This window comes from Podarcis pityusensis (assembly GCF_964106645.2).
Source record: "Podarcis pityusensis genome assembly, chromosome: 12".
Lineage (NCBI taxonomy): Eukaryota > Metazoa > Chordata > Lepidosauria > Squamata > Lacertidae > Podarcis > Podarcis pityusensis.
In genome coordinates this window covers 14,932,991-14,953,181 of record NC_138037.1, presented here as the reverse complement: position 1 = coordinate 14,953,181, position 20,191 = coordinate 14,932,991, and the positions used below count along the sequence as shown (strand labels likewise).

Sequence of the window (20,191 nt, the reverse complement as noted above, 5' to 3'; positions counted from 1 at the left end):
CATTTTTACACATTCTAAAAATAATATAACAATTTGTTCAAATATATGATTGCATATAGATATTTGGGGATCCCTTCTGTGAAGAGGTGTTTGGTTGTTTTGTAGTCTTGGGTGGTACTGAAACAGGCAATTTGCAGGTGTATGTTTCAGAGAGAAATGGGCTAGTAAATACTTCCATCCTGTTGACAATGCTATACTGAAATATATATTCAGAATTGTCAGGCAAATTAATTTAAGTTCAAAATACAAAGTTTTTTTTGTGACATACCTTTGAAATTCATAGGTAGTGACTATATTCTGATTTACTAGGTTATGGTAACTTTAGTTCCAGGAGCTGAGGGTGTTCCAATTTGTTTTGGGGGGAAATTAAGTGGCTTTGTTTGTGTGTTTTAAAATCAAAGCTATCCAGACTTCCGGGGGCGGCGCGAACGGCAATGGCGGTCCTCTTCTGAACAGGAGAGGAGGCTCCGCAGACAACGGGTCGTCCGCTACGGCGAAGCGGAGACCCATTTCGGAAAACCCCAGGCAGCAAGAGCCTGGGGTCTTGAGGCTCGGTGGGCGCCTTGAGCGACCCTCCAAGCGCTAAAGGAACCCCGTAAGGGGCTCCGGAGCGTGGAGGGGGGTTGCGGCGCTGAGAGCTGCTTCACAGTCTGTGGAGCGAAGCCGCGCTGCTGCTGCCGGTGAGCGCTGATCCCTTTTCCTGTCAAATTACGGATTCGGACGAAAAAGCAACTAACTTGTGAGTAAAAGACTGAATCACTTAAAATTAGAGACTTTAAAGGAAAAATCTAAATTGGCTTGAACTTGACTGAAAGCGGAGAGACGTGGAAACAGGAAGTCCGTCTTCCGCAGCCATTGAACTTGAAAAAAGCAATCAGCTGGAGGAGTGGAGGCTGAAAGAAAGAGACTCTAAGCTTACACAGATCTAAGCATCTATTGAACTTGCATCTTAAAGTAAAGACTTTAAGCTAAAGATTTGGGATTATTACTTGCACTTGACTTTCCTCCTTTTATTGGATTACAAATTAGAAGGTGAAACCCAGAGTCAGGAGCTGCCTGAGCACTAAGAGATTGAGCTGTCAGTACTGCAGATTTGGATACTGTATATTGGAACTTGCAACAATCTGAGGGTATTGAGACCTTTTAAATTTGAAACATTCTTTTTGGAGATAAATAAGCACTGTCTGTAACAAAGTGACCATTTATAAACTCTGCTAAACATTTGTATTTGAAGGTTCCTGGACATTAAATTAGACTCTGAAAGACATCTTAAGCTCCCTCTAGAGGATTGGATTAAAACAGTGACTTTACATGTACATTTTACTTTCGATTCCCTTGTTGTTTGCTTGCTCTGGGCCTTTCTATTCCCATGGGAATAACTCAGTGTGACCTTGACTGACAGATAACGTTGGAATGAGTGGCACAAGAAAAAGAGGGAGAGTTAGACAAACAACTTTAACAACTCTAACCTCAGCCTCGCAGACACGTAGATCATCTGTACCTACTTTGCCCTCAGAAGTAGAAGTTGAAGAAGTTGCCTTGTCACAGGCAAAAGAGGGAGAGGGTGAAGCAGAGCAGTTACAATTGGAAGATATGGCCTCAGGAGTATCTGTTTCTGTTCTAGACAAAATTTTTGAAAAATTGGAAGCTTTGGACAAGAAAGTAGATGTGCAATCAGCAAAGATTGACAAAAATACAGAATGTCTAAATAAACTAACTACACAAGTGGTACAGAATACACAAGCAATCGGACAGTTAACGGAGGCCTCAGCAGAAAATCGGAAATTGGCTGAGGACACCAGACAAAAATTGGAAAATTTAGAGCAAGAGGTAAGACCACTCACTAAACAAGTTGGGGAACATCAGATATACCTTTCTATGATAGAACTGCGAAATCGTGAGAATAATTTGAGGATTAGATCATTACAAGAGGCAGAAGAAGGACATCTAACTGAGTTTTTGACCAAAGAATTCTCCAAGTTCTGGAATTTGGAAGAAAAGGACTTTAAAATTGTGTCAGCTTTCAGACTTGGAAGATTCATAAAGAAGGAGAGGCCCAGAGACTGTTTGATAACATTGAGATCAAAGGAGGAAAGGGATAAGATTTTGGGCCTACATTACGTAAAGTCACTGGAGGTTTTGGATAGAAGAATTGAAATCTATAAAGATATCCCAAGACAACTGCTAGATCTTAGAGCCGCCTATTCTGAACTTGCTAAACTACTAAGGAGCAACGCAATTCCATTCAGGTGGGAATTTCCCCAAGGAATATCTTTTACCTTTAGAGGGAGAAAGGTCAAAGTAAGAACACTGGAAGAGAGAGACAAATTTTTGGCTACATACGGAGAGGATCTTCAAAAAGGAATTGAACTACCTTCTGGGCCTGGGGCAACGCCAGTATCAATACCAGCACCTGGGGAACCTGAAGATTCAGAGAAGATACCACCCCTGGAGAAATAACCAGATTGATCCAGGATGTCTCTGCAACTGCTGAGTTGGAATATTAATGGTTGTAACATTCCGGAAAAAAGGAAGAAAATATTTCATATATTAAAAAAAGAACAATTGGACATTATCTGTTTACAAGAAACACATGTGACGAGGCTCCACAGAAAAGTGTTAATAAATAAAAGATTGGGCCAGGAATTTGTATCGTCGGACAAAGTTAAGAAGAGAGGCGTGGTGATATATGCAAAAGAGAGCCTGTCACCTAAATTCCTATTTAAAGATGAACATGGAAGAATTTTGGCTATTGAGATACAATATCAAGGAGAGAAACTCTTGATATTAGGAATCTATGCACCTAATGAAGGGAAATCGGAATTTTACAAGAAGCTGCAGGAGACAATGCTGGACTATCTGGACTACAACAACATCATAATGATGGGAGATATGAATGGGGTCGTATCAACTAACATGGACAAGTCACAAAGTCAAAATGTTACAAAAGACGGCAGACTACCTAAAACCTTCTTTGAAATGACTGACAATATGGATTTGATTGACATTTGGAGGACAAAGAACCCACTAGGAAGAGAGGGAACATTCTTTTCTGAAGCCCAACTGACCTGGACAAGAATCGACCAAATATGGATTTCTAGAGGCCTGGCACCTAAGGTCAGAAAAGTGGAAATCTGCCCAAAGACCTGTTCCGACCATAATGCAGTAAAGATGGATATGACACTATTACCAACTGGATCCTTTAGATGGAAGATGAATGACAATTTGTTTAGAGATCAGGAAATTACCAAGAAGGCCCAAAAAGTTTTGAAGGACTACTTTGAGATAAACATGAATAATATGGTGGAAAAAAGAATAATCTGGGACGCAAGCAAAGCTGTAATGAGGGGATTCTTGATACAACAGAACGCAGTAAAGAAAAGAACACAAAATGAGAAAAAAGATAAGATTTTGGATAAAATAAAAGAATTAGAGAAGAAATTAAGAGTGAATCCGAAGTCACAGCCAACTCTGAGAGAAATTAAACTTTATCAAACACAATATTCCAAATTGATAAATCAGGAAATTGAATGGAAGGTTAAATTAATGAAACAAAAAACGTTTGAGTCGGCGAATAAATGTGGAAAACTGCTAGCTTGGCAGTTGAAGAGAAGACAAAGATTAAATACTGTTACAAACTTAGAGGTTGATGGAAAAAACATCCAGAATCCAGTGGATATCAGAAAGTGTTTCCAGAGATACTTCAAAAAATTATATACCCAAGGGCCGCAAGACGATGTTGAGATTAAACAATTTTTGGCAAAAAACGGACTATCTAAATTGTCACAAGAAAATAGGACAATCCTGAATTCTAAAATAACACGACAGGAGATCGAACAAGCCATCCAGAACATGCAACTTGGCAAATCTCCAGGACCAGATGGGCTGACCTCCAAGTACTATAAGACATTAAAAGACTATTTGATACAACCTTTGATGGAGGTCAGCAATGAAATTATGGAGGGGAGGAGGGCACCGGAGTCGTGGAAGGAAGCGTTCATCACATTAATACCAAAGTCGGAAGCTGAAAAGACACAACTTAAGAACTACCGTCCCATCTCTCTTTTAAATGTGGATTACAAAATATTTGCAGACATTTTGGCAAATAGATTTAAAAAAGTTTTAAATGAAGTAATTCACAAGGACCAGGCCGGCTTTCTCCCAGGTAGACATCTGTTTGCTAATACAAGGAACATTATTGACATTTTGGAACTTTTGCAAACAGATATAAACACAAAAGCAGTTTTAATTTTTATAGACGCGGAGAAGGCCTTTGACAATATCTCCTGGAAATTTATGATGGGAAATTTAAAAGAGATGGGAGTGGGACGGGGTTTTGAGAATGGGATTGAGGCGATATATTCAGAACAGAAAGCTAAACTGATAGTTAATAATGTGGTTACAGAAGAGTTTAAAATTGAAAAAGGGACACGACAAGGTTGCCCTATTTCCCCTTTGTTATTCATTTCGGTTCTGGAAGTGCTATTGAACATGATCAGAGGGGATCGGTTGGTGGAAGGAATTCAGGTCGGTCAGAAACAATATAAATTAAAAGCTTTCGCAGATGACCTGGTTTTGACCTTGCAGAAGCCAGAGCCCAGTACGAAAAGAGTATTACAACTGATTAATGACTTTGGTCGGGTGGCTGGATTTAAACTAAATAAACAGAAAACTAAGGTTTTGGGGGAAAATTTGACTGATACAGAGTCAGAACGGTTTCAGAATGAGACGGAACTTAATGTGGTTAAAAAAGTAAAATACCTAGGGGTAAACATAACAGTAAAAAATCTAAGTCTATTTAAGGACAATTATGAAAAATGCTGGACAGAAATTAAGAGAGACCTAGATAGTTGGTCAAAATTGAAACTTTCTTTGTTAGGCCGAATTGCTGCTATCAAGATGAATGTATTGCCAAGGATGTTGTTTTTATTTCAAACACTTCAGGTTTTGGACAAAACGGAGTGCTTTCAGAAGTGGCAGAGAGACATTTCTAAGTTTGTCTGGCAGGGCAAAAAGCCCAGAATTAAGTTTAAGATATTAACCGATGCAAAACAAAGAGGGGGCTTCGCCCTGCCAGACTTAAAGTTGTATTATGAAGCCGCAGCGTTCTGCTGGCTAAAAGACTGGCTACTTCTTGAAGACACTGATGTGTTAGATTTGGAAGGGTTTAACAATGCCTTTGGATGGCATGCATATTTATGGTATGACAAGGTTAAAGCAAATAAGGCCTTTAAAAACCATATTGTCAGAAAATCATTGTTTAATGTCTGGACAAAATATAAAGACTTGCTGGAAAATAAAACACCAAGGTGGCTTTCACCTCTGGAAGCCAAGGCCCGAAAAAGACCCAATATGGAGGCTAAATGGCCAAAATATTGGGAAATACTAGAAAAGGATGGAGACAATTGGAAATTGCAGAGTTTGGAGAAAATGAAAGACAAAGTGCGAGATTGGTTACATTACGCTCAGATTAAAGAAGTTTTTAAAAATGATAAGAAACTAGGGTTCCAGGTGGAGAAATCGAAATTAGAAACAGAATTGTTAGAACCAAAGATTAAGGTACTTTCAAGGATGTATAACTTGCTGTTGAAATGGAATACACAAGATGAAACGGTTAAATCGGCTATGATAAGGTGGGCACAGGACATTGGGCATAATATCATGTTTGAGGACTGGGAGAGGTTGTGGAGTAATGGATTGAAATTTACTGCATGTAACGCTCTGAAAGAAAATGTAATGAAAATGATTTATAGATGGTATATGACCCCAGTCAAACTTGCCAAAATTTACCACCTGTCTGATAATAAGTGTTGGAAATGTAAAGAGTGTGAGGGAACGTTCTTCCACCTCTGGTGGACTTGCCCTAAAGTGAAGGCGTTCTGGGAAATGATTTATAATGAATTGAAAAAGGTATTTAAATATACCTTTACTAAGAAACCAGAGGCTTTCCTTTTGGGTATTGTCGGCCAAGGGGTGGCAAAGAAGGACCAGACATTTTTTATGTATGCAACAACAGCAGCAAGGATACTTCTCGCAAAACATTGGAAAACTCAAGATCTACCCACACTGGAAGAATGGCAGATACAACTGATAGACTACATGGAACTGGCTGAAATGACCGGCAGAATCCGTGACCTGGGAGAAGAGAGGATTGAGGAGGATTGGAAGAAATTTAAGAACTATTTACAAAAGCATTGTAATTTGAGTGAATGCTAAATAAGATGCTAGATTAAAATAACTGAGCACCACTAAATTTAGAAGTTTTTAAGAAAATAAGTAAGACTGTGAAAATTTAGCTCCTTTTGAGAATTATAAGATTATGAAATATAGAAGGGATATAAGAATTTAAATAAGATGATAAATTGCTGACAAAATGTTACAACGATGAAAGTGGGAGCGGGAGATGTGAGGAAGTCCAAAGAAAATGTGAAACTATGTTAAGACAAATCTTATATTGTTTATTATGTTTACTTTTATTGTAAAACCCAATAAATTGCTTTAAAAAAAATAAAAAATAAAATCAAAGCTATCCATACAGCATCAAATTACTGAACTTTGTAACCATAAGTAGGGTAAATGAGTTGGAAACTGTTACAAAATTAACACGTTATGTGTGGAGTTTGGTAAAGCTCAGTCTGAAGATATAGAAATTGATTCTTTGTGTTATAGAAACTAGGACAGGATACTTCTTGTAAGAAACATATCAAACCCTTAACATACAGCTAGTCAAGCTCTGTAGTTCAGTTGCATTCCTTTCTTCTTGGTCTCATTTGATCTGTGTTTCATTAATGTGCTCAGGATTACACCTTCAAACCTTAGTTTCCTTAACTGCTGTATCCAAACCGAAAGAAACACTACCTTGAATAAATGGAGTAAAATGAGACCAGCTTTTACTTTAGATGACATCACCTGAAGAAGTTTTTTTTTTAAAAGTTAGTAGTTAGTGTGATAGACAATTGGGCTAATGTGCAATTAGTCTTGAAAATGTTTGGTTATGACACAGTGCAGCTCTAATAATTTCAGGTGTCTTATAATAAAATCAGTAAGATTATTCCTGAAAGATGACATGCAGAGGTACCTCTCAGATTAATTGTTGTAGGCCAGGAAGAGTGTGCGCCTATGTGTTTTGAAAATGAAAGTTTGCTTTTGGTATGTATTTCAATATAGAAATTAAACTTTGTAGTCGCTACAATAGTGGTGAACTCAAGTCACTTGGGCAAAAGAACTGCTGGGGAGACCTTTCTGTTGCACATTTTATTGTGTGCAGAGGTCTTTCCATTTCCCTTTTGGTTTCAGCCTCCTGTGCAGCTAAAAGCACTCTGAAGGATCTCCTGATCCTCTGGAATCAGTTTTGAATGAGGGATTAGAAGAAGAGAAATTAATTATAACCCTAGCACAAGTGCAAGCACCCTCTGCTTCTGCAGCTCAGTCATTTTGGAACTAAGACGTCAAGTTTCAAATTTATGATTTTATAATTGAAAAACTTTATTGTGAAATAATGTATAATAAAGTTGAACATTATTTATAAATTTATATAATTCATAAGATAAATAAAGTTGCATTCTGCCAGTGAACCTATTCAGCTTGACATCTGGAGTTTTGTCATGTTTCTTTCCCGTATGTTAATCAAACTTTTTCAGCTGAAAAGTGATGCACTTCTCCAAATGGGTCTATTTTTGTGTTAAAATTGAAAATGTGGTTTAAATATTGGGTGTGATTAAGCAGTGTTCTCTGTACTCTTTATTAAGGTAAGCAGTTTCACATAGTGGTGCAGGAATCCTTCAAGAGAAAGTATGAATGAAAACTTTTCCAAGAGCGGGCTTTAGAGTTTTCAACATGTTGGAATCCTTTCGCTTGATCAAAACTGCATTTTTAAATCCTTCGTTAATACCTCATTTCAGGTTATACCACCTTCCCATGTAGTTCCTCAACAGAAACTTGCCGCTAATGACAGTTCAGCAAAACTGATGAGTCACCAAGCTAATGCTTTCCAAAACAGCTTGATTATTAGTGTTGAGGCATTGAGATTTTATGCTTAAATGGGCAGCCGTTCTTGGTTGGATATTTCAATTTATCCCTTATTGAGGAAGCAGAATAGAGCAAAGCTAAACAATGGTTGACCTGAACCTTTGAATCGGTGCCAGAATGCCAGTTCTATTATTTGCTGCCTTAGAAGTATTGAGCAATGATGAAGCCCCTAGGAAATGGCTTTACATTGGGCAGTAGTACTTGTTGTTGAATCTGCAGCTTGTCTTCCTGAAATAAATACTATTTTATTAGAGGAGGAAGACATTAAGAAGGCCTTTTTCATAAGGGACTGCAATCAAATTGGATTTGGTTTAAGCAAACATAAGAATCGATTTGGCATTCTTGCTTCACTCCTGCCTTTGGCTAGTGTATGGGGAGGAGAATGGAGATAGCTGGTTATAGCAAGTTTCTTGGATTAAACTTCCCTCTTCTTACCTTGGAGCTGATTGCAAGGGAAATCTTTTTTGAAAACTTTATTTAATTCAAGCTCGTTCAGATCTTGTTTTCCAGAGATCCTTGTTAGCAAGGGTTTGTCCCTGTGTTGTGATGAAATCGTTTTCAGTAATTCAACTGTACAAGCCAAAGTGTCACAACACGCAGTTGGTTCCTGCATCATGGATTTTACTAAAGTTGCGTAACAATAACTTAAGAAGCATGTAGTCCAGTTTTGTCATGGGGTGTCTATAAATGGTCCTCTTCTGCAGTCACTCTGAGCCAGAGGCTTATGATTCTTAAGTTGGCAGGTGGTGTTAGCATAGTTTCAGGCCCTAAATAGCAATCAATGTGCTTAATCATAAAACACAATGCAGTTAAGAATATAAAAATAACAATTGCCTATCATTCCCAATGGCTGATTTTTAGTACTGGCATCCTAATGCATTATTGATAGCAAACTGGACTGGTAATGGTTTCTTAGAAAGGACTGTGGTGGGTTAACACTGCAGCTTCCCTTCTCACCAGATTTCAGCACCGTGTGATGGGAGATAAAAGCCAGGCTGCATCATGAAGGGTGTGAGGACACAGCCGTTCAGGATCTTCCTGGACTTTTGTGACTTTCCATTGGAAATGAGGGGTAGTGTTTGCCCTAACAGTGAAGCATGGACAGTGGAGGAAGGGTACTGTGCCAGCAGCCACTACACAGACTTCTCAATTCATACCATTTTACCTTACTGTGTTTGGGCTTCCCCCAACTTTTCTATCATTGACAGTCCCCCCAGGAAAGGGGCAGCGGGAGGTTCAACATAAGTTGATCATTAAAAGTGAACTATGAGACCATATCTTTACCACTTACAAGTAAAGAAATACTTCATCATCCCCCAGACAAGCAGCAGCAGATGCACATAAATTGCCATCACTTGTAAAACAAAAAACTGGGTCTCATTGCCATGCATCAAAAGTGATAGACACACTACAGTAAGCTGAATTCCCCTGGGAACATGACTCTTGAATGAAGGTCTTAATTTTGCACCTGGGTGCATGTCCAAAATGGTTGAATGGAAGCTCAAAATTCTTTAATTTCTAAACTTTGATTGATCACTATGGGATAATTTTTGTTACTGCCACTGTCTTTATTTTAAAAGCTATCTGAAACATTTTAGTCTTTTCCTTAACTTTGGTGGTCTCCTAGCCACTACTCTGTGGTACAGTCAATGAGTGAAGAGCTAATGAACATCAGTATGTGCTTTGTTTTTGTGTTTAAAAGAAAAATCCTCTGGGGCTGCTTCTTGAACTTTGAACCAGGGCAACAGCCATTAGACTTTGTCTGTTGCTATGCACCTAGAATGCTGAGTTGTCTTTGGCAAAACCACAAAGCTGTTGGATTGTTCAGCTCTGTCACAGCTATTTGTATTGTCCAGAGCACTCTGACCGTGTTCAATTAAATGCAAGTCCTGTACAAATGTGATCCAAAATGGATTCGTTGTTGTTGTTCTTCTTCTTGTTGTTGTTGTTTGTTGTTGAAGGCTGCTAAATGTATTATCTGGAGTAGCTTGGAAGGCCTCATCCCTTCAGATGATTTACTATAATATGAGAATATTTTAATTAAATACAACCAGTAATGTGATGATAGGAGCTTTGCTTTGGAAGCTACTGCAAGCCTCAGCAGTGAAAAATGTAAACTGTGGAGACATCCATTAGGCGTCCAATGATTATGTTATCACTAGAGTTAGACTGTCATCTACAGAGGCTTAGCTTCTGAAGCACAGTTCTTATTGTCACAGTACTGACGACATCTTCAGTAAGCTGTCTTTCCTAAAAGATAATTTAAACCAGGGGTTGTCAACCTGGTCCCCACCGCCCACCAGTGGGCATTTCAGGATACTAGGTGAGCGGTAGGAGGTTCTACGGCACAAGCTGAATCCTCCTTCTATAGAGTGCTGGTGGGTGGTAAGGAAATTTTACTATCAAGAAATATGCATTAGTGGGCGGTAGGTATCAAAAGGTTGACTACCCCTGGTTTTAACAGTTAAATGAGTCTGTTTCCCTACCTTCTCTCTCAGCTTGAGGCCAAGGATAAACTAGAACTGGGGGCCCAGCCAGATCACCAGAAGAAGCTAATGTTCCTGCCAAGACTGAGTATGGAATAGAGTGGCAATGGCTGGTGTAAAAAATAGAGACCTCCTTCTATTGCGTGGCACTCAGCTCTCAAAAGCTGAGTGCTGGTAGCTTAGCATCTGTCTGATCCTTACTTGAGGCAGGGAGGACAACTGCAGTGCCAGGTTGCTAGATGTAGAGATGAAAAAAAAACCTTAAACCAGTAATTCCAGTACTAAGTGGTAGAGTGCACTAGTGTGCCATGACAAGTTTGTTTGTTGGTATCATGTAGCATAAGGTTTCCACCCACTGACCCTGAGAGGCGACTGTCTTCAGTCACTGTACTTTCTGAGTTGGTTATGGCTTTTTCTGAGAAGCTGCCATCAAGGTGGGTATTTGTGTCATTCCTTTGCATAAAATGACATTTTTAAATGTGCATGCCTCCAGAGGAAGGGCCCAGAACAAGTAAATTTTTAGGAAGGAATAGTCTTAACATGTTTAAGGGGTGGTTGCCTATCATTGATTTTAAAGGCAACCTTCATCTTTTTTTATTACACTGGAAAAAATAACTCAGAATATTAATTTCTGCAATAGGCAGTTCATGTTGTGCTACTAATGAATGGAGATATTTTGTGATTTTACTATTTTATATGGTTTTGGTTTATTGTACTTTTGGTTTATTGTACCTTTATTTGGTACTTTGAGTGCCTTTGGCACCCAAAGCAGTATATCAGTAAACTATAATGGAACACAGATTTCCTCCATGTAACTAACTGAACTTTGCACGAGTCTCTGACAAATTAGGAAGTCTTATCCAGTAACTAAGGAGCAACTTAGAATTTTTTTTTAGAGAAAGAAGTGAAGCCTACTCCCAATTGCAACAACAATGCAGGTGGGTCGTGCCCACCCCCCGGAGTCTTTAGTAAAACTGTTCTAGATACAATCAAAATTATATATTACATATCTGCGCCATGTAAAAGTTGCAGGTGGATTTCAGATTTCATCATAGGCAGTACTTGATTGCTGCCAGCAGTTTGTCATGTCCTGTACATGTCTGTACAGTTTTTTCAGCTTTGAAGATGGAAAACTGGGTCACAACCTATAGAAGCCCTTCCAAAATATCTGCTCTTACAGGATGCTTCCGTGAATATGAGGAAGGAACCACACTAAGATGTCTGTAACTCTGAATTTTTATCCTGTTTAATACAATTTGCCAGCTACAGTTTTTTGTGGCCATTTCTGAAAGCTGCCATTTTGAAGTTTTCATTATTAAGTACCATTAGCTGACATCTGATCCTGGAGCTTAGAACAAGCAAGCTGAAAGGCCTAGCAAAGTGGGGTTAAGTAGTAGTGACCTGGGAAAGAAGGGACTGTGGACATGAAAGAAAGCACAGCAAAACAAGCGATTGGATTCAGAAGAGGCAATTGTCCAGAGGAAAGATGATAAGGGTAGAGGTGGGAGAGAGAATCAGGATCTGAAAAAAGTGAGGAATCACATATCTGAAATACCTAGGTAGATCTTTGACTGCAGGCCTCTTGTACATTTAATGTTTTAGTAGTTGTTAGTAAGGGCAGAGTGAAAAGTCTTTCCATATTGGCCTTAAAATGGACAATAATGGTTTGTTTACAACACTGTCTTGGAATATGAGAGAGAGCTGAGAAAATCTCCACCTCCTGAATCTAAACATTTCTTGGCTGCTGTGTAGCAGCTGAAAACAGATGCCTGCTAGCTGTGCAAGGTGTAATGTGGTCTGTTAATGATATACAAACTGCTAACATCAAAAGGGAGAATAAACAGTACTCTAGTGCCGCTTCCTATTCAGAGATGCGCTTTCTCCCTAGGCAGAGGGTGGTGAGAATGAAAGAGTTGCTGGCATCTTTTCAGTAGCTTATTAACCAAAAAAAGGCTTTGCTGGCAGAATGTTTACCTCTGTATAGCAATTATGCTAGTGAAAGGGAACATCTTAAGTGGCAAGAGTGTGGTGTTTTGCCTGCATCAGTTTGTCTGTCTGGTGAGATACCTGCCTGCAGATAGGAATTTTAGGACTGGCTGCAGTGTGGAGTGTTGTTTGCTGGCAGAGTGGATACAGCTGAGGTGTGGGTATGGTCCAGAACTTGATATAAGGATAGGCTCGTCCACAGATGATAGGGTCAACACCAAAGGAAATGTTTCGAAGACTGACAGGCCCTGGATTTGCTTCCTGGTGACCCAGTGATCAGCTGATCAGGAGAGAGGGGAATTTAAATTAGATGCTGGCAGTTCACAGTCAGATAGCGATAGGGACTATCTGAGAGAGTGCAGGCTGGAGATTGTCTGTGGGTTAGATGGGGGCCTGGAATTAGGGATAGAGACCCCTTCTGCCCACCCAAACAGAAAGTCCCTGACTACCTGAGTGAGGTCAGATAGTGAACTGGCAGAAGGTAAGACGGGATTGTCTGTGAGCAGGCAGGGTTCTATCTACATGAGGAGAAGAGAAAGATTCAGAAAGGGACTGGGAGTGTTAGACAATAGCTATCCTAGAAAGAATTTTAGCAGTGACAGGTTAAAAGCATGAAGTTACTTAAGAAAGATCTTAAATATCTCTGTAAAGGGTATTCATTTGAAACAAAGTGTTGTGCCTTTCAAAAGTAACAATTAAGCTTTAACCTCTTTAAATGTAAGCAAGTTCTTGTTTTGTTCTAAAAGTGCTTCATCCTTTCATAGATCCTTTGGGTGAAAATTAAGTGATCACACGTTCCCCTTCACCTAATCATTACACCTTGCTAAAAATAGTAAATTGAAAACATCTACTATGGGAATACATTGAGCCGTCTGATTTGGTAGTGCTGGTCAGTCCAGAATAAGACACTGCTTATTCACAACTTGATTGTGGATGAAGGGGGCTGACTTGGCATGTGTTACCAATGCTTGGATGGATGAGCTGGGTGAGCTTCATCTAACTCAACTGTACCCATTTGGGTCCTCAGTACAACACCAGGCTAGATGGGGGATATGTGTGTTGTTATGGTCCATAGAAGCACCATCTCCTTTACCAGAAAACCTCTTGATCTTAGGATGGTTTAGGATGCTAGTCTATCAAAAATCCTGTTGTCCACCAACATCCCTGATGAGGTGACCAAGACAGTCTTTGGCATTGTTTTTGGCACTTTCTGCATGCATGCGGAGATTGCTCTTGGACCGCCGTGTGGCTTCATGGTGTCCATGATAACCATACAGCTAATGGTCATAGAACCAACACATGAGGCAGGGGATGCCCTTTATGTAGTCTTTGACCCAAGTGATATGAGGGAAGGTCCAGATGTAACCGGGTGGGGTGTGGGTGTGCAATGCAGTCCCTTGTCATGGTTGGAATGTTACCTGGTGAAGTTTGGACTGGTAGTGGCAGTTTCCCCTGTATGGGTGATGGACCCATTTGGATGCCCTTCTCTCAGGGAGTTGTCCCTGTTGCCTTCATATAGGGGTGGTATGGCCACTTCTAAAGAAATGATCCCTGAACCCTTTGGGCTGGAGTAACTATCAAGCATTCACAAATACCTTCTTGAGGAAGGTGGTGGGACATCTGCAAGCATTCTTGGATAACACAAGCATTCTTGGATCCGTTCCAGTCTGGGTTCCAATCTGGCCATGGTACAGAATCACGTCTTGCTCTGCATGATGGATGACCTTTACAGATAGTGGGACAAGGGGAGTGTGACTTGCTCTTCCTTCTTGATGTCTCTGCAGCTTTTAGTGCCAAATCGCAATAGTGCGGCTATCTGGAATGGGAATTGGAGGCATTGTGCTACAGTGGTTCTGGTCTGCGCAGGGTACAGAATGCAGAAGGTAGTGTTGGGAGAGTGTTTTTCATCCCATTGGCAGTGGCATGAATGAGAGACAAGAAGCTGAACTTGAATCCTGATAAGATGGGCCTTGCTCCATTGAATGCTTTCACCTTATGCAGCAGAGTCTTTAGAGCCAAGACATTCGTTGCTGAAAATTCAAAAGTAATGTGTCTTCAGTACTGAACTAAAATCTGTGATTCTGAATTATCTGTCTCTATTTTTTTTTAACTGGCAAATTATGGAATGGTCTTGATCAGGAAGAAAGGAACTCCATGTTGTCTTCTGCTATAGTAGATTTGACCAGGAAAGGAGAATGGATTCTCCATCATTGCAAGTAAAAATTGTCAAGTTCAAATGCAAAAATGACAAATTTCATTTAAAAGAATTAGTGTGCTGGTTTTTTTCACAAGATGAAATGAGATAAGTCACAGCACAAACATCTGTGAAGCAGAAATATAGTATTCACCATACACAACAGTTTCTTTGCAATTGATTTTATTTCTTTGGGATTGTTCTTGATTATTTATATTGGCTTCAGTTATTGCTTTTTGTGATTTAATATTTAAGATATGTTTGGTTATAGCTGTAAAATGCAATACAAATAAGAAGCAGCAGCAGCCTGGGAACTGTGATAGAGAAATGTGATATAGATATTCCCCTATGCATAGAGCTAAACACAGCTTCATTGGAAAGGCTGGGGAAGATCAGTGAAACCAGCATATGTTGTATGTTGCAGTGCAGCTGTTCATATTAGCCAACAGTGCTTTCTTTGTAAATTTCAAAGAGCTGATGTTTCCTGCTGAAGTGGGTTTCAGGGTACCGAACCAGGAGCATTGGTGAAAGGCTTGTGTGTTCCAACGTTTTTTTTCTATAGCACTTTCAGTCATGCTAAATACTTGTTGCAGCAGCTGCCTCAGAAGGTTTAATATTGTGTTAATCCGATTTTGCAGGCGGCAAAGTCATGATAGGTACTTCATTTATTAAATTTGAATTATGAATAATTTCTTATGAAGCCTCTCTCCAGCCAAGTAGCGATCTTACGGCTGAGCAGCAATTTGACCTCCCTAGTCTACGTCCATCATTGTAACCCAGCCTTCCTCCACTTGATGGCAGACATTTTAAACTTAAAACTTCCAAAACCTCTTACCATTAGCTATGCCATTTATGGCTGATGAGAGTTGTAGTCCAAACATCTGAAGGACATTAGAGGAAGACAGCTCTATCCACCATACCACACTGTTATCCTAGTGCTTCATTCAAAATCCCTGTTTGGGATAGATACTTGACATTTGTGCCACCCATCTTCTATGTCGTAGGGTAAATTGTATAAATTGCAACGATGCAGCTAAAATTGTCTAACCTGAATGGCTACATGAAAAATAAAAATCAAGATATGCTTAGCATTGTCAAATTACATTTTGAAAGTCTTTATGTCTGATAGGCAGAAGTTTGATCATGGGGTGATTTACAGTAGACACACCAGTTGGCCAGCAAGGATTTGACTACTAATAGCAAGACTAGAGGCTCTTCTACTTAAATGCAGTTTTGCACTATATATATGCAAATTATCCCAGTCTGTGGCACGGTGAGGTTCAGCAGATAACTGGCTCTGACCCACCATTATTTTGAACTAGAACCCTAGAGTTCTAGTAAAAAACAAAAAGTAGATCCTACAAGTCTGAAGTCTGCCCACGCCTGCTCTACATAAAACATTTTTTGCGAATTGCAGTTTCTCAATCCTTTAGCAATATGACCAGTCTGTTTTGGTGATACTTCACACACCTAACCGGGGCTGTATTTGTTTTCAAATATGGAGACACCCATGTATAAACATTGCTTACTAATCAAACATGTTTAGTCATCTGTCCAGTCTTTATTGCAAATGCCAATTGTTTCCATGGAGTCAACTGGCCAGTCTTATCAGCTTGGTGGGCACGGTTCTATTTCTTCCTTCCATTTTTTTTAATGGTTTGCAACATCACTCACAGTTACAATCAACTTTACAGCCTTAAATTTTGTGTCCCCTTGTTCTTCAGAGAGTAACTTGATGAGGTAATAAGCCAAACTAAACACACAAACCACAATGGAGCAGTGTGGACATACTTTTTAGAATCATTGTGGTAGCAATGAGTTTCCAGCTCATCACGTATTTATAGAGAAATTTTGTCTTTGCCAGTGAGGCTATGAATAGCCTGAGAAGAACCCAATCATGTTTTTTAAAATTGAAGATCCAGTATGAACCCTGGACTTTCGGTGCGGTCTGTAAACTGTTATTGAGTGGCATTGCCTTCTGTTTACCACTATTAGCAATATACAAAATGAGCTATGCATTCTTAATGCCTTTTTTCTTCTTCTATCCTGCAGCTTAGGTGGTGATCAATACAGTTCTCTCTGAGGAGCCAGAAAGCAGGCAGCTCATGACTTCTGATCAGGACCCTAAAGTTGTGGCTGAACCGCAGGTGCAGCAAGTACAAGAAGTTAAAGATAGTTCTCATCTAGTAAGTATCATGGCGAAGACTTGATAAATCTGAATGCATGAAAGTGTGGTTATTTTAGCCACTGTTCTATCCCCTGAATCTTATGCCTGCTTTGGGTAACTTGTGATACAAGTTATTTTCTGTATTGGTTCTGCAGCAAATAGAAGTCTTTTCTTGGCTCATTTCATTTAGTTGTGCTAAGCATATGAAACAGAAAGCTACCTTTCAGCTTTCTGGTTCTGCTAGTTATATTCATTCAAAGGAGAAGTTTTGTCACAGGTTCCCTTAGTCTAAAACAGGAATAAGCTACTGTGTGTAACAATTGTTTTTTTATATGCTTACTCTTTTGACTTTCTGCTGCACACACAGGGCTTTCATTTTAATAGCAAACAGCGTTAAGGGAGGTCTTCTGGAGTAGTAAAGTCCACAAAATGAAATTTGGATAAATTGAAATTATTACTATTACTATTGATTGATTGATGATTACCCGCCCTTCACTCGTAAGCTTCCAGGGCAAGTTACAACATTAAAACACAATATTAAAAACAGTTCAGAGCACAGTCACAGAAACAAGGTGGGTCCTAAACATATAATCTCAACTGTCAAAAGCTGTATATGGGAGGCTGTATAATGAAGGTACCAGATGCAGCTCTGTTAGGAGGGAGTTCCACAACTTAGTGGCTGCCACAGAGTTAACCTCTCCTGGGCTCCGTCTGCCAATCTTAGCAGAAGGGAAGGAGATGACTTTTCAGGTATTGGGGGTCTGAGTTGTTTAGGGCTTTAAACACCAACATAAGCATCTTGAATTAGGCTTGGAAATGAACTAGCATCCAATGCAGCTGTTTTAAAACAGAGGTATATCATCGTCGTCATCGTCATTATATTTATTAAATTTCTATATAAGGACTGTCAAATTTGGCCCATCGGGCAGGGCCAGATAAAAATCTGATCCCCAGAGCCAAAAACGTTCCCCATCCCTGCTGTAACTTGTGGACATTCTCTCTTTAGCCAGACTGAGGCAAAACCTGTTGGTTTAGGTATGCCACATAGAATGGTTTTTCTTTTGTGGGCAGAACTGAATTGTTTCGGACACATTCCCCCCCACCTGCCCCAGTTTTGGGCATCACATCGAGAAATTGAGGTGAATCATTTTAGTGCAAATGGTCATGTGAGAATAGTGTGTAAATTACCGTACATGTTGGAAGTGGGCAAGCAGGATGGTCTTCATTGTCGTCTTCTCTCTCCTGCGCCGCAAAAAATTTAAAAAGCAAGGAATTATTGGAGCAGTTTTAATTTGCAGTACCTTTAGAATGAACTCTGAGGCTTTGAACTGTACTTTGAATAGAAAAATCTTGTTGAGTCCCTAACAGAGTTTCCTTGTTCTATCAATTCCTAATTATAGCAAAGTAACATGCAGTATTGCAGTAGGTTAAGATGCATATGCACCCTTTTTTGTTATTCAGTTCAATATGGGAGTGGCTGTTCTGGCAAGGCATTCTTACATTTACAAGGAGAGACAGATAGCTAAAGTTCTGAACACTTTCATTGTTTGGGAGATGAAAACATGAAGAAAATCCTCCAAATACCTAGTACAAGCCAGAAAAATATATAGCTGAAAGTCACATTGTTTAGCATAATGCCGGCTTTACATAGAGGCATTTTAGGAACTGGGCTTTGGATTTTGAGTGGCAATAGCATATGAACCCCCTGCACTGTTTAAACAGTGCTATTTTTGGCATCTGGGTGTTGGCTTGTCTGCCCAGCAGCCTTGAAGTGAAGTGGGTATATGCAGTAAAGAGCTCACAGTTCCGGGACTTGTAAAAGGCAACATAAAAATGGGTTGCTGTTTCAGTAAAGAACTCAACAGCAAGAATGAGAAGATGAGTCTTTTGCAAAAATCAACTGAAGAGGAGACGTCAGAAAACGGGATAAGTAAAACTTTAACTTCCATTTTGGAGACCATGGAAAGAAAGGAGCTGCATGTAATCCAAGAGGCAGTTTCTGGAACACCTGCTATTCATAATAATTGCGTAGAGTCAGTTAAATATCCTTCAGGCCATTGTGCGGGGATCGCTGAAGGTGGCCACAACCCCAGTAGATCTTTTAATCTTTATCCACATAATGCAAGAAAGGTCTTGAATGGGTATGGCAGTTTACAAGAGTGCGGACGAATGGAAGATATGGATGGTGCTGAAAATCTTCCAGAAAGTAGCAGTAGTAATGTTCAATGTGTGAATAATGCAGGCAGCTACCATATTAATAGCAATAATGAAACAGGATCTACTGTAGCTGGAAAGCCATGCCGTTCATTTGAAAGTACTTCTTCATGTGTGCCAGTGGCTGTAAGCCAAGGAAGCATCTTCCTGAAAGCCTTAAGTACATGTGGAATAAAAGGCAAGCCAGTTATGGGTGAGTGCTTATTAGTGCAGGATGAAGTAGATTCTGTTAAAAGTAATTGTAGTGCAGTAGGTTCAGGTAGAGCAGACAGAGAGACAGCAGCTTCAAGCTTTGCATATCTTGATATTGACAGGCCCCGTATAAGTACCAGAGATGAATTCTACAGTATTTGTATAGTTGATGATGATCTGAGAATGGATCTAGAAGAAGGGCAAGCTATTGTGCACGGAGAGACTGCTTTAGAGGTAGAAAGTTCAGCTGTTCAGGAGATGTACAGTATGACATGGCCTGGGGAAAGTGGGAAGGAATTGTTAGTCCCGAAGAAGCCGGTTCAGGTGCCTGTTGACTTCAGTGCTCTGAAAGATGAATCTCCCAGTATAATAAAGGATAGTTTACTGATGCCAAAAAGTGAAATGGGGGTAAAAGCTCCAGTTGGCTTAGTGAATGGGGATCACAGGTTAAATACTGACAGAATAGCAGCAGATGTGTTAAGGGCACAAGCACATGGCGAAGATCTTACTAAAAATAGAACCCAGGAAATGAATATGGTAGATAGTAGTAGAATCTTTGTGAATGAATCACTTGGTGAAAACAATAATTCTCCAACACCTGTGCATTTGGAGAAAGGCATGAAATATTCTCTGCAATTAAAAAGCAGGACTCATGCATGGACTTCCTTTTTCAATAGTGAGAACAAATGTGTCACTGAAGGTGTAAAGTCTGAATCTAATGAAAATCAAAATACCGAAGGTGAAAACTCTAAACAGTTGTTGGGAAGCCTGAAGTTTTCATCAGAGTTTGAGCACACAACTGGTCATTTCCTCTCTGTAAGTCAAAATAACACAAAAAACCAAAGTCAAGTGAATAGGCCAAACTTTACAGGAAGCACAAATGAATTTTGGAGAGTATCTGCCTGCAATGATAAGAAAACCCCT

The 20,191-nt window shown here is 39.7% G+C and overlaps 1 protein-coding gene across 1 annotated transcript in view; it reads left to right on the top strand.

Annotated features, from left to right (window-relative positions):
- The window catches only part of LARP4B (La ribonucleoprotein 4B), a 67,471-nt gene that overhangs the window by 14,163 nt on the left and 33,117 nt on the right, over nt 1–20,191 (top strand). Inside the window, exon 2 of the mRNA XM_080974081.1 lies at nt 16,747–16,880. Within this exon, the coding sequence (XP_080830207.1) occupies nt 16,800–16,880 (81 nt within the window). The 5' untranslated portion in view covers nt 16,747–16,799. The remainder of the gene's footprint in view (nt 1–16,746; nt 16,881–20,191) is intronic.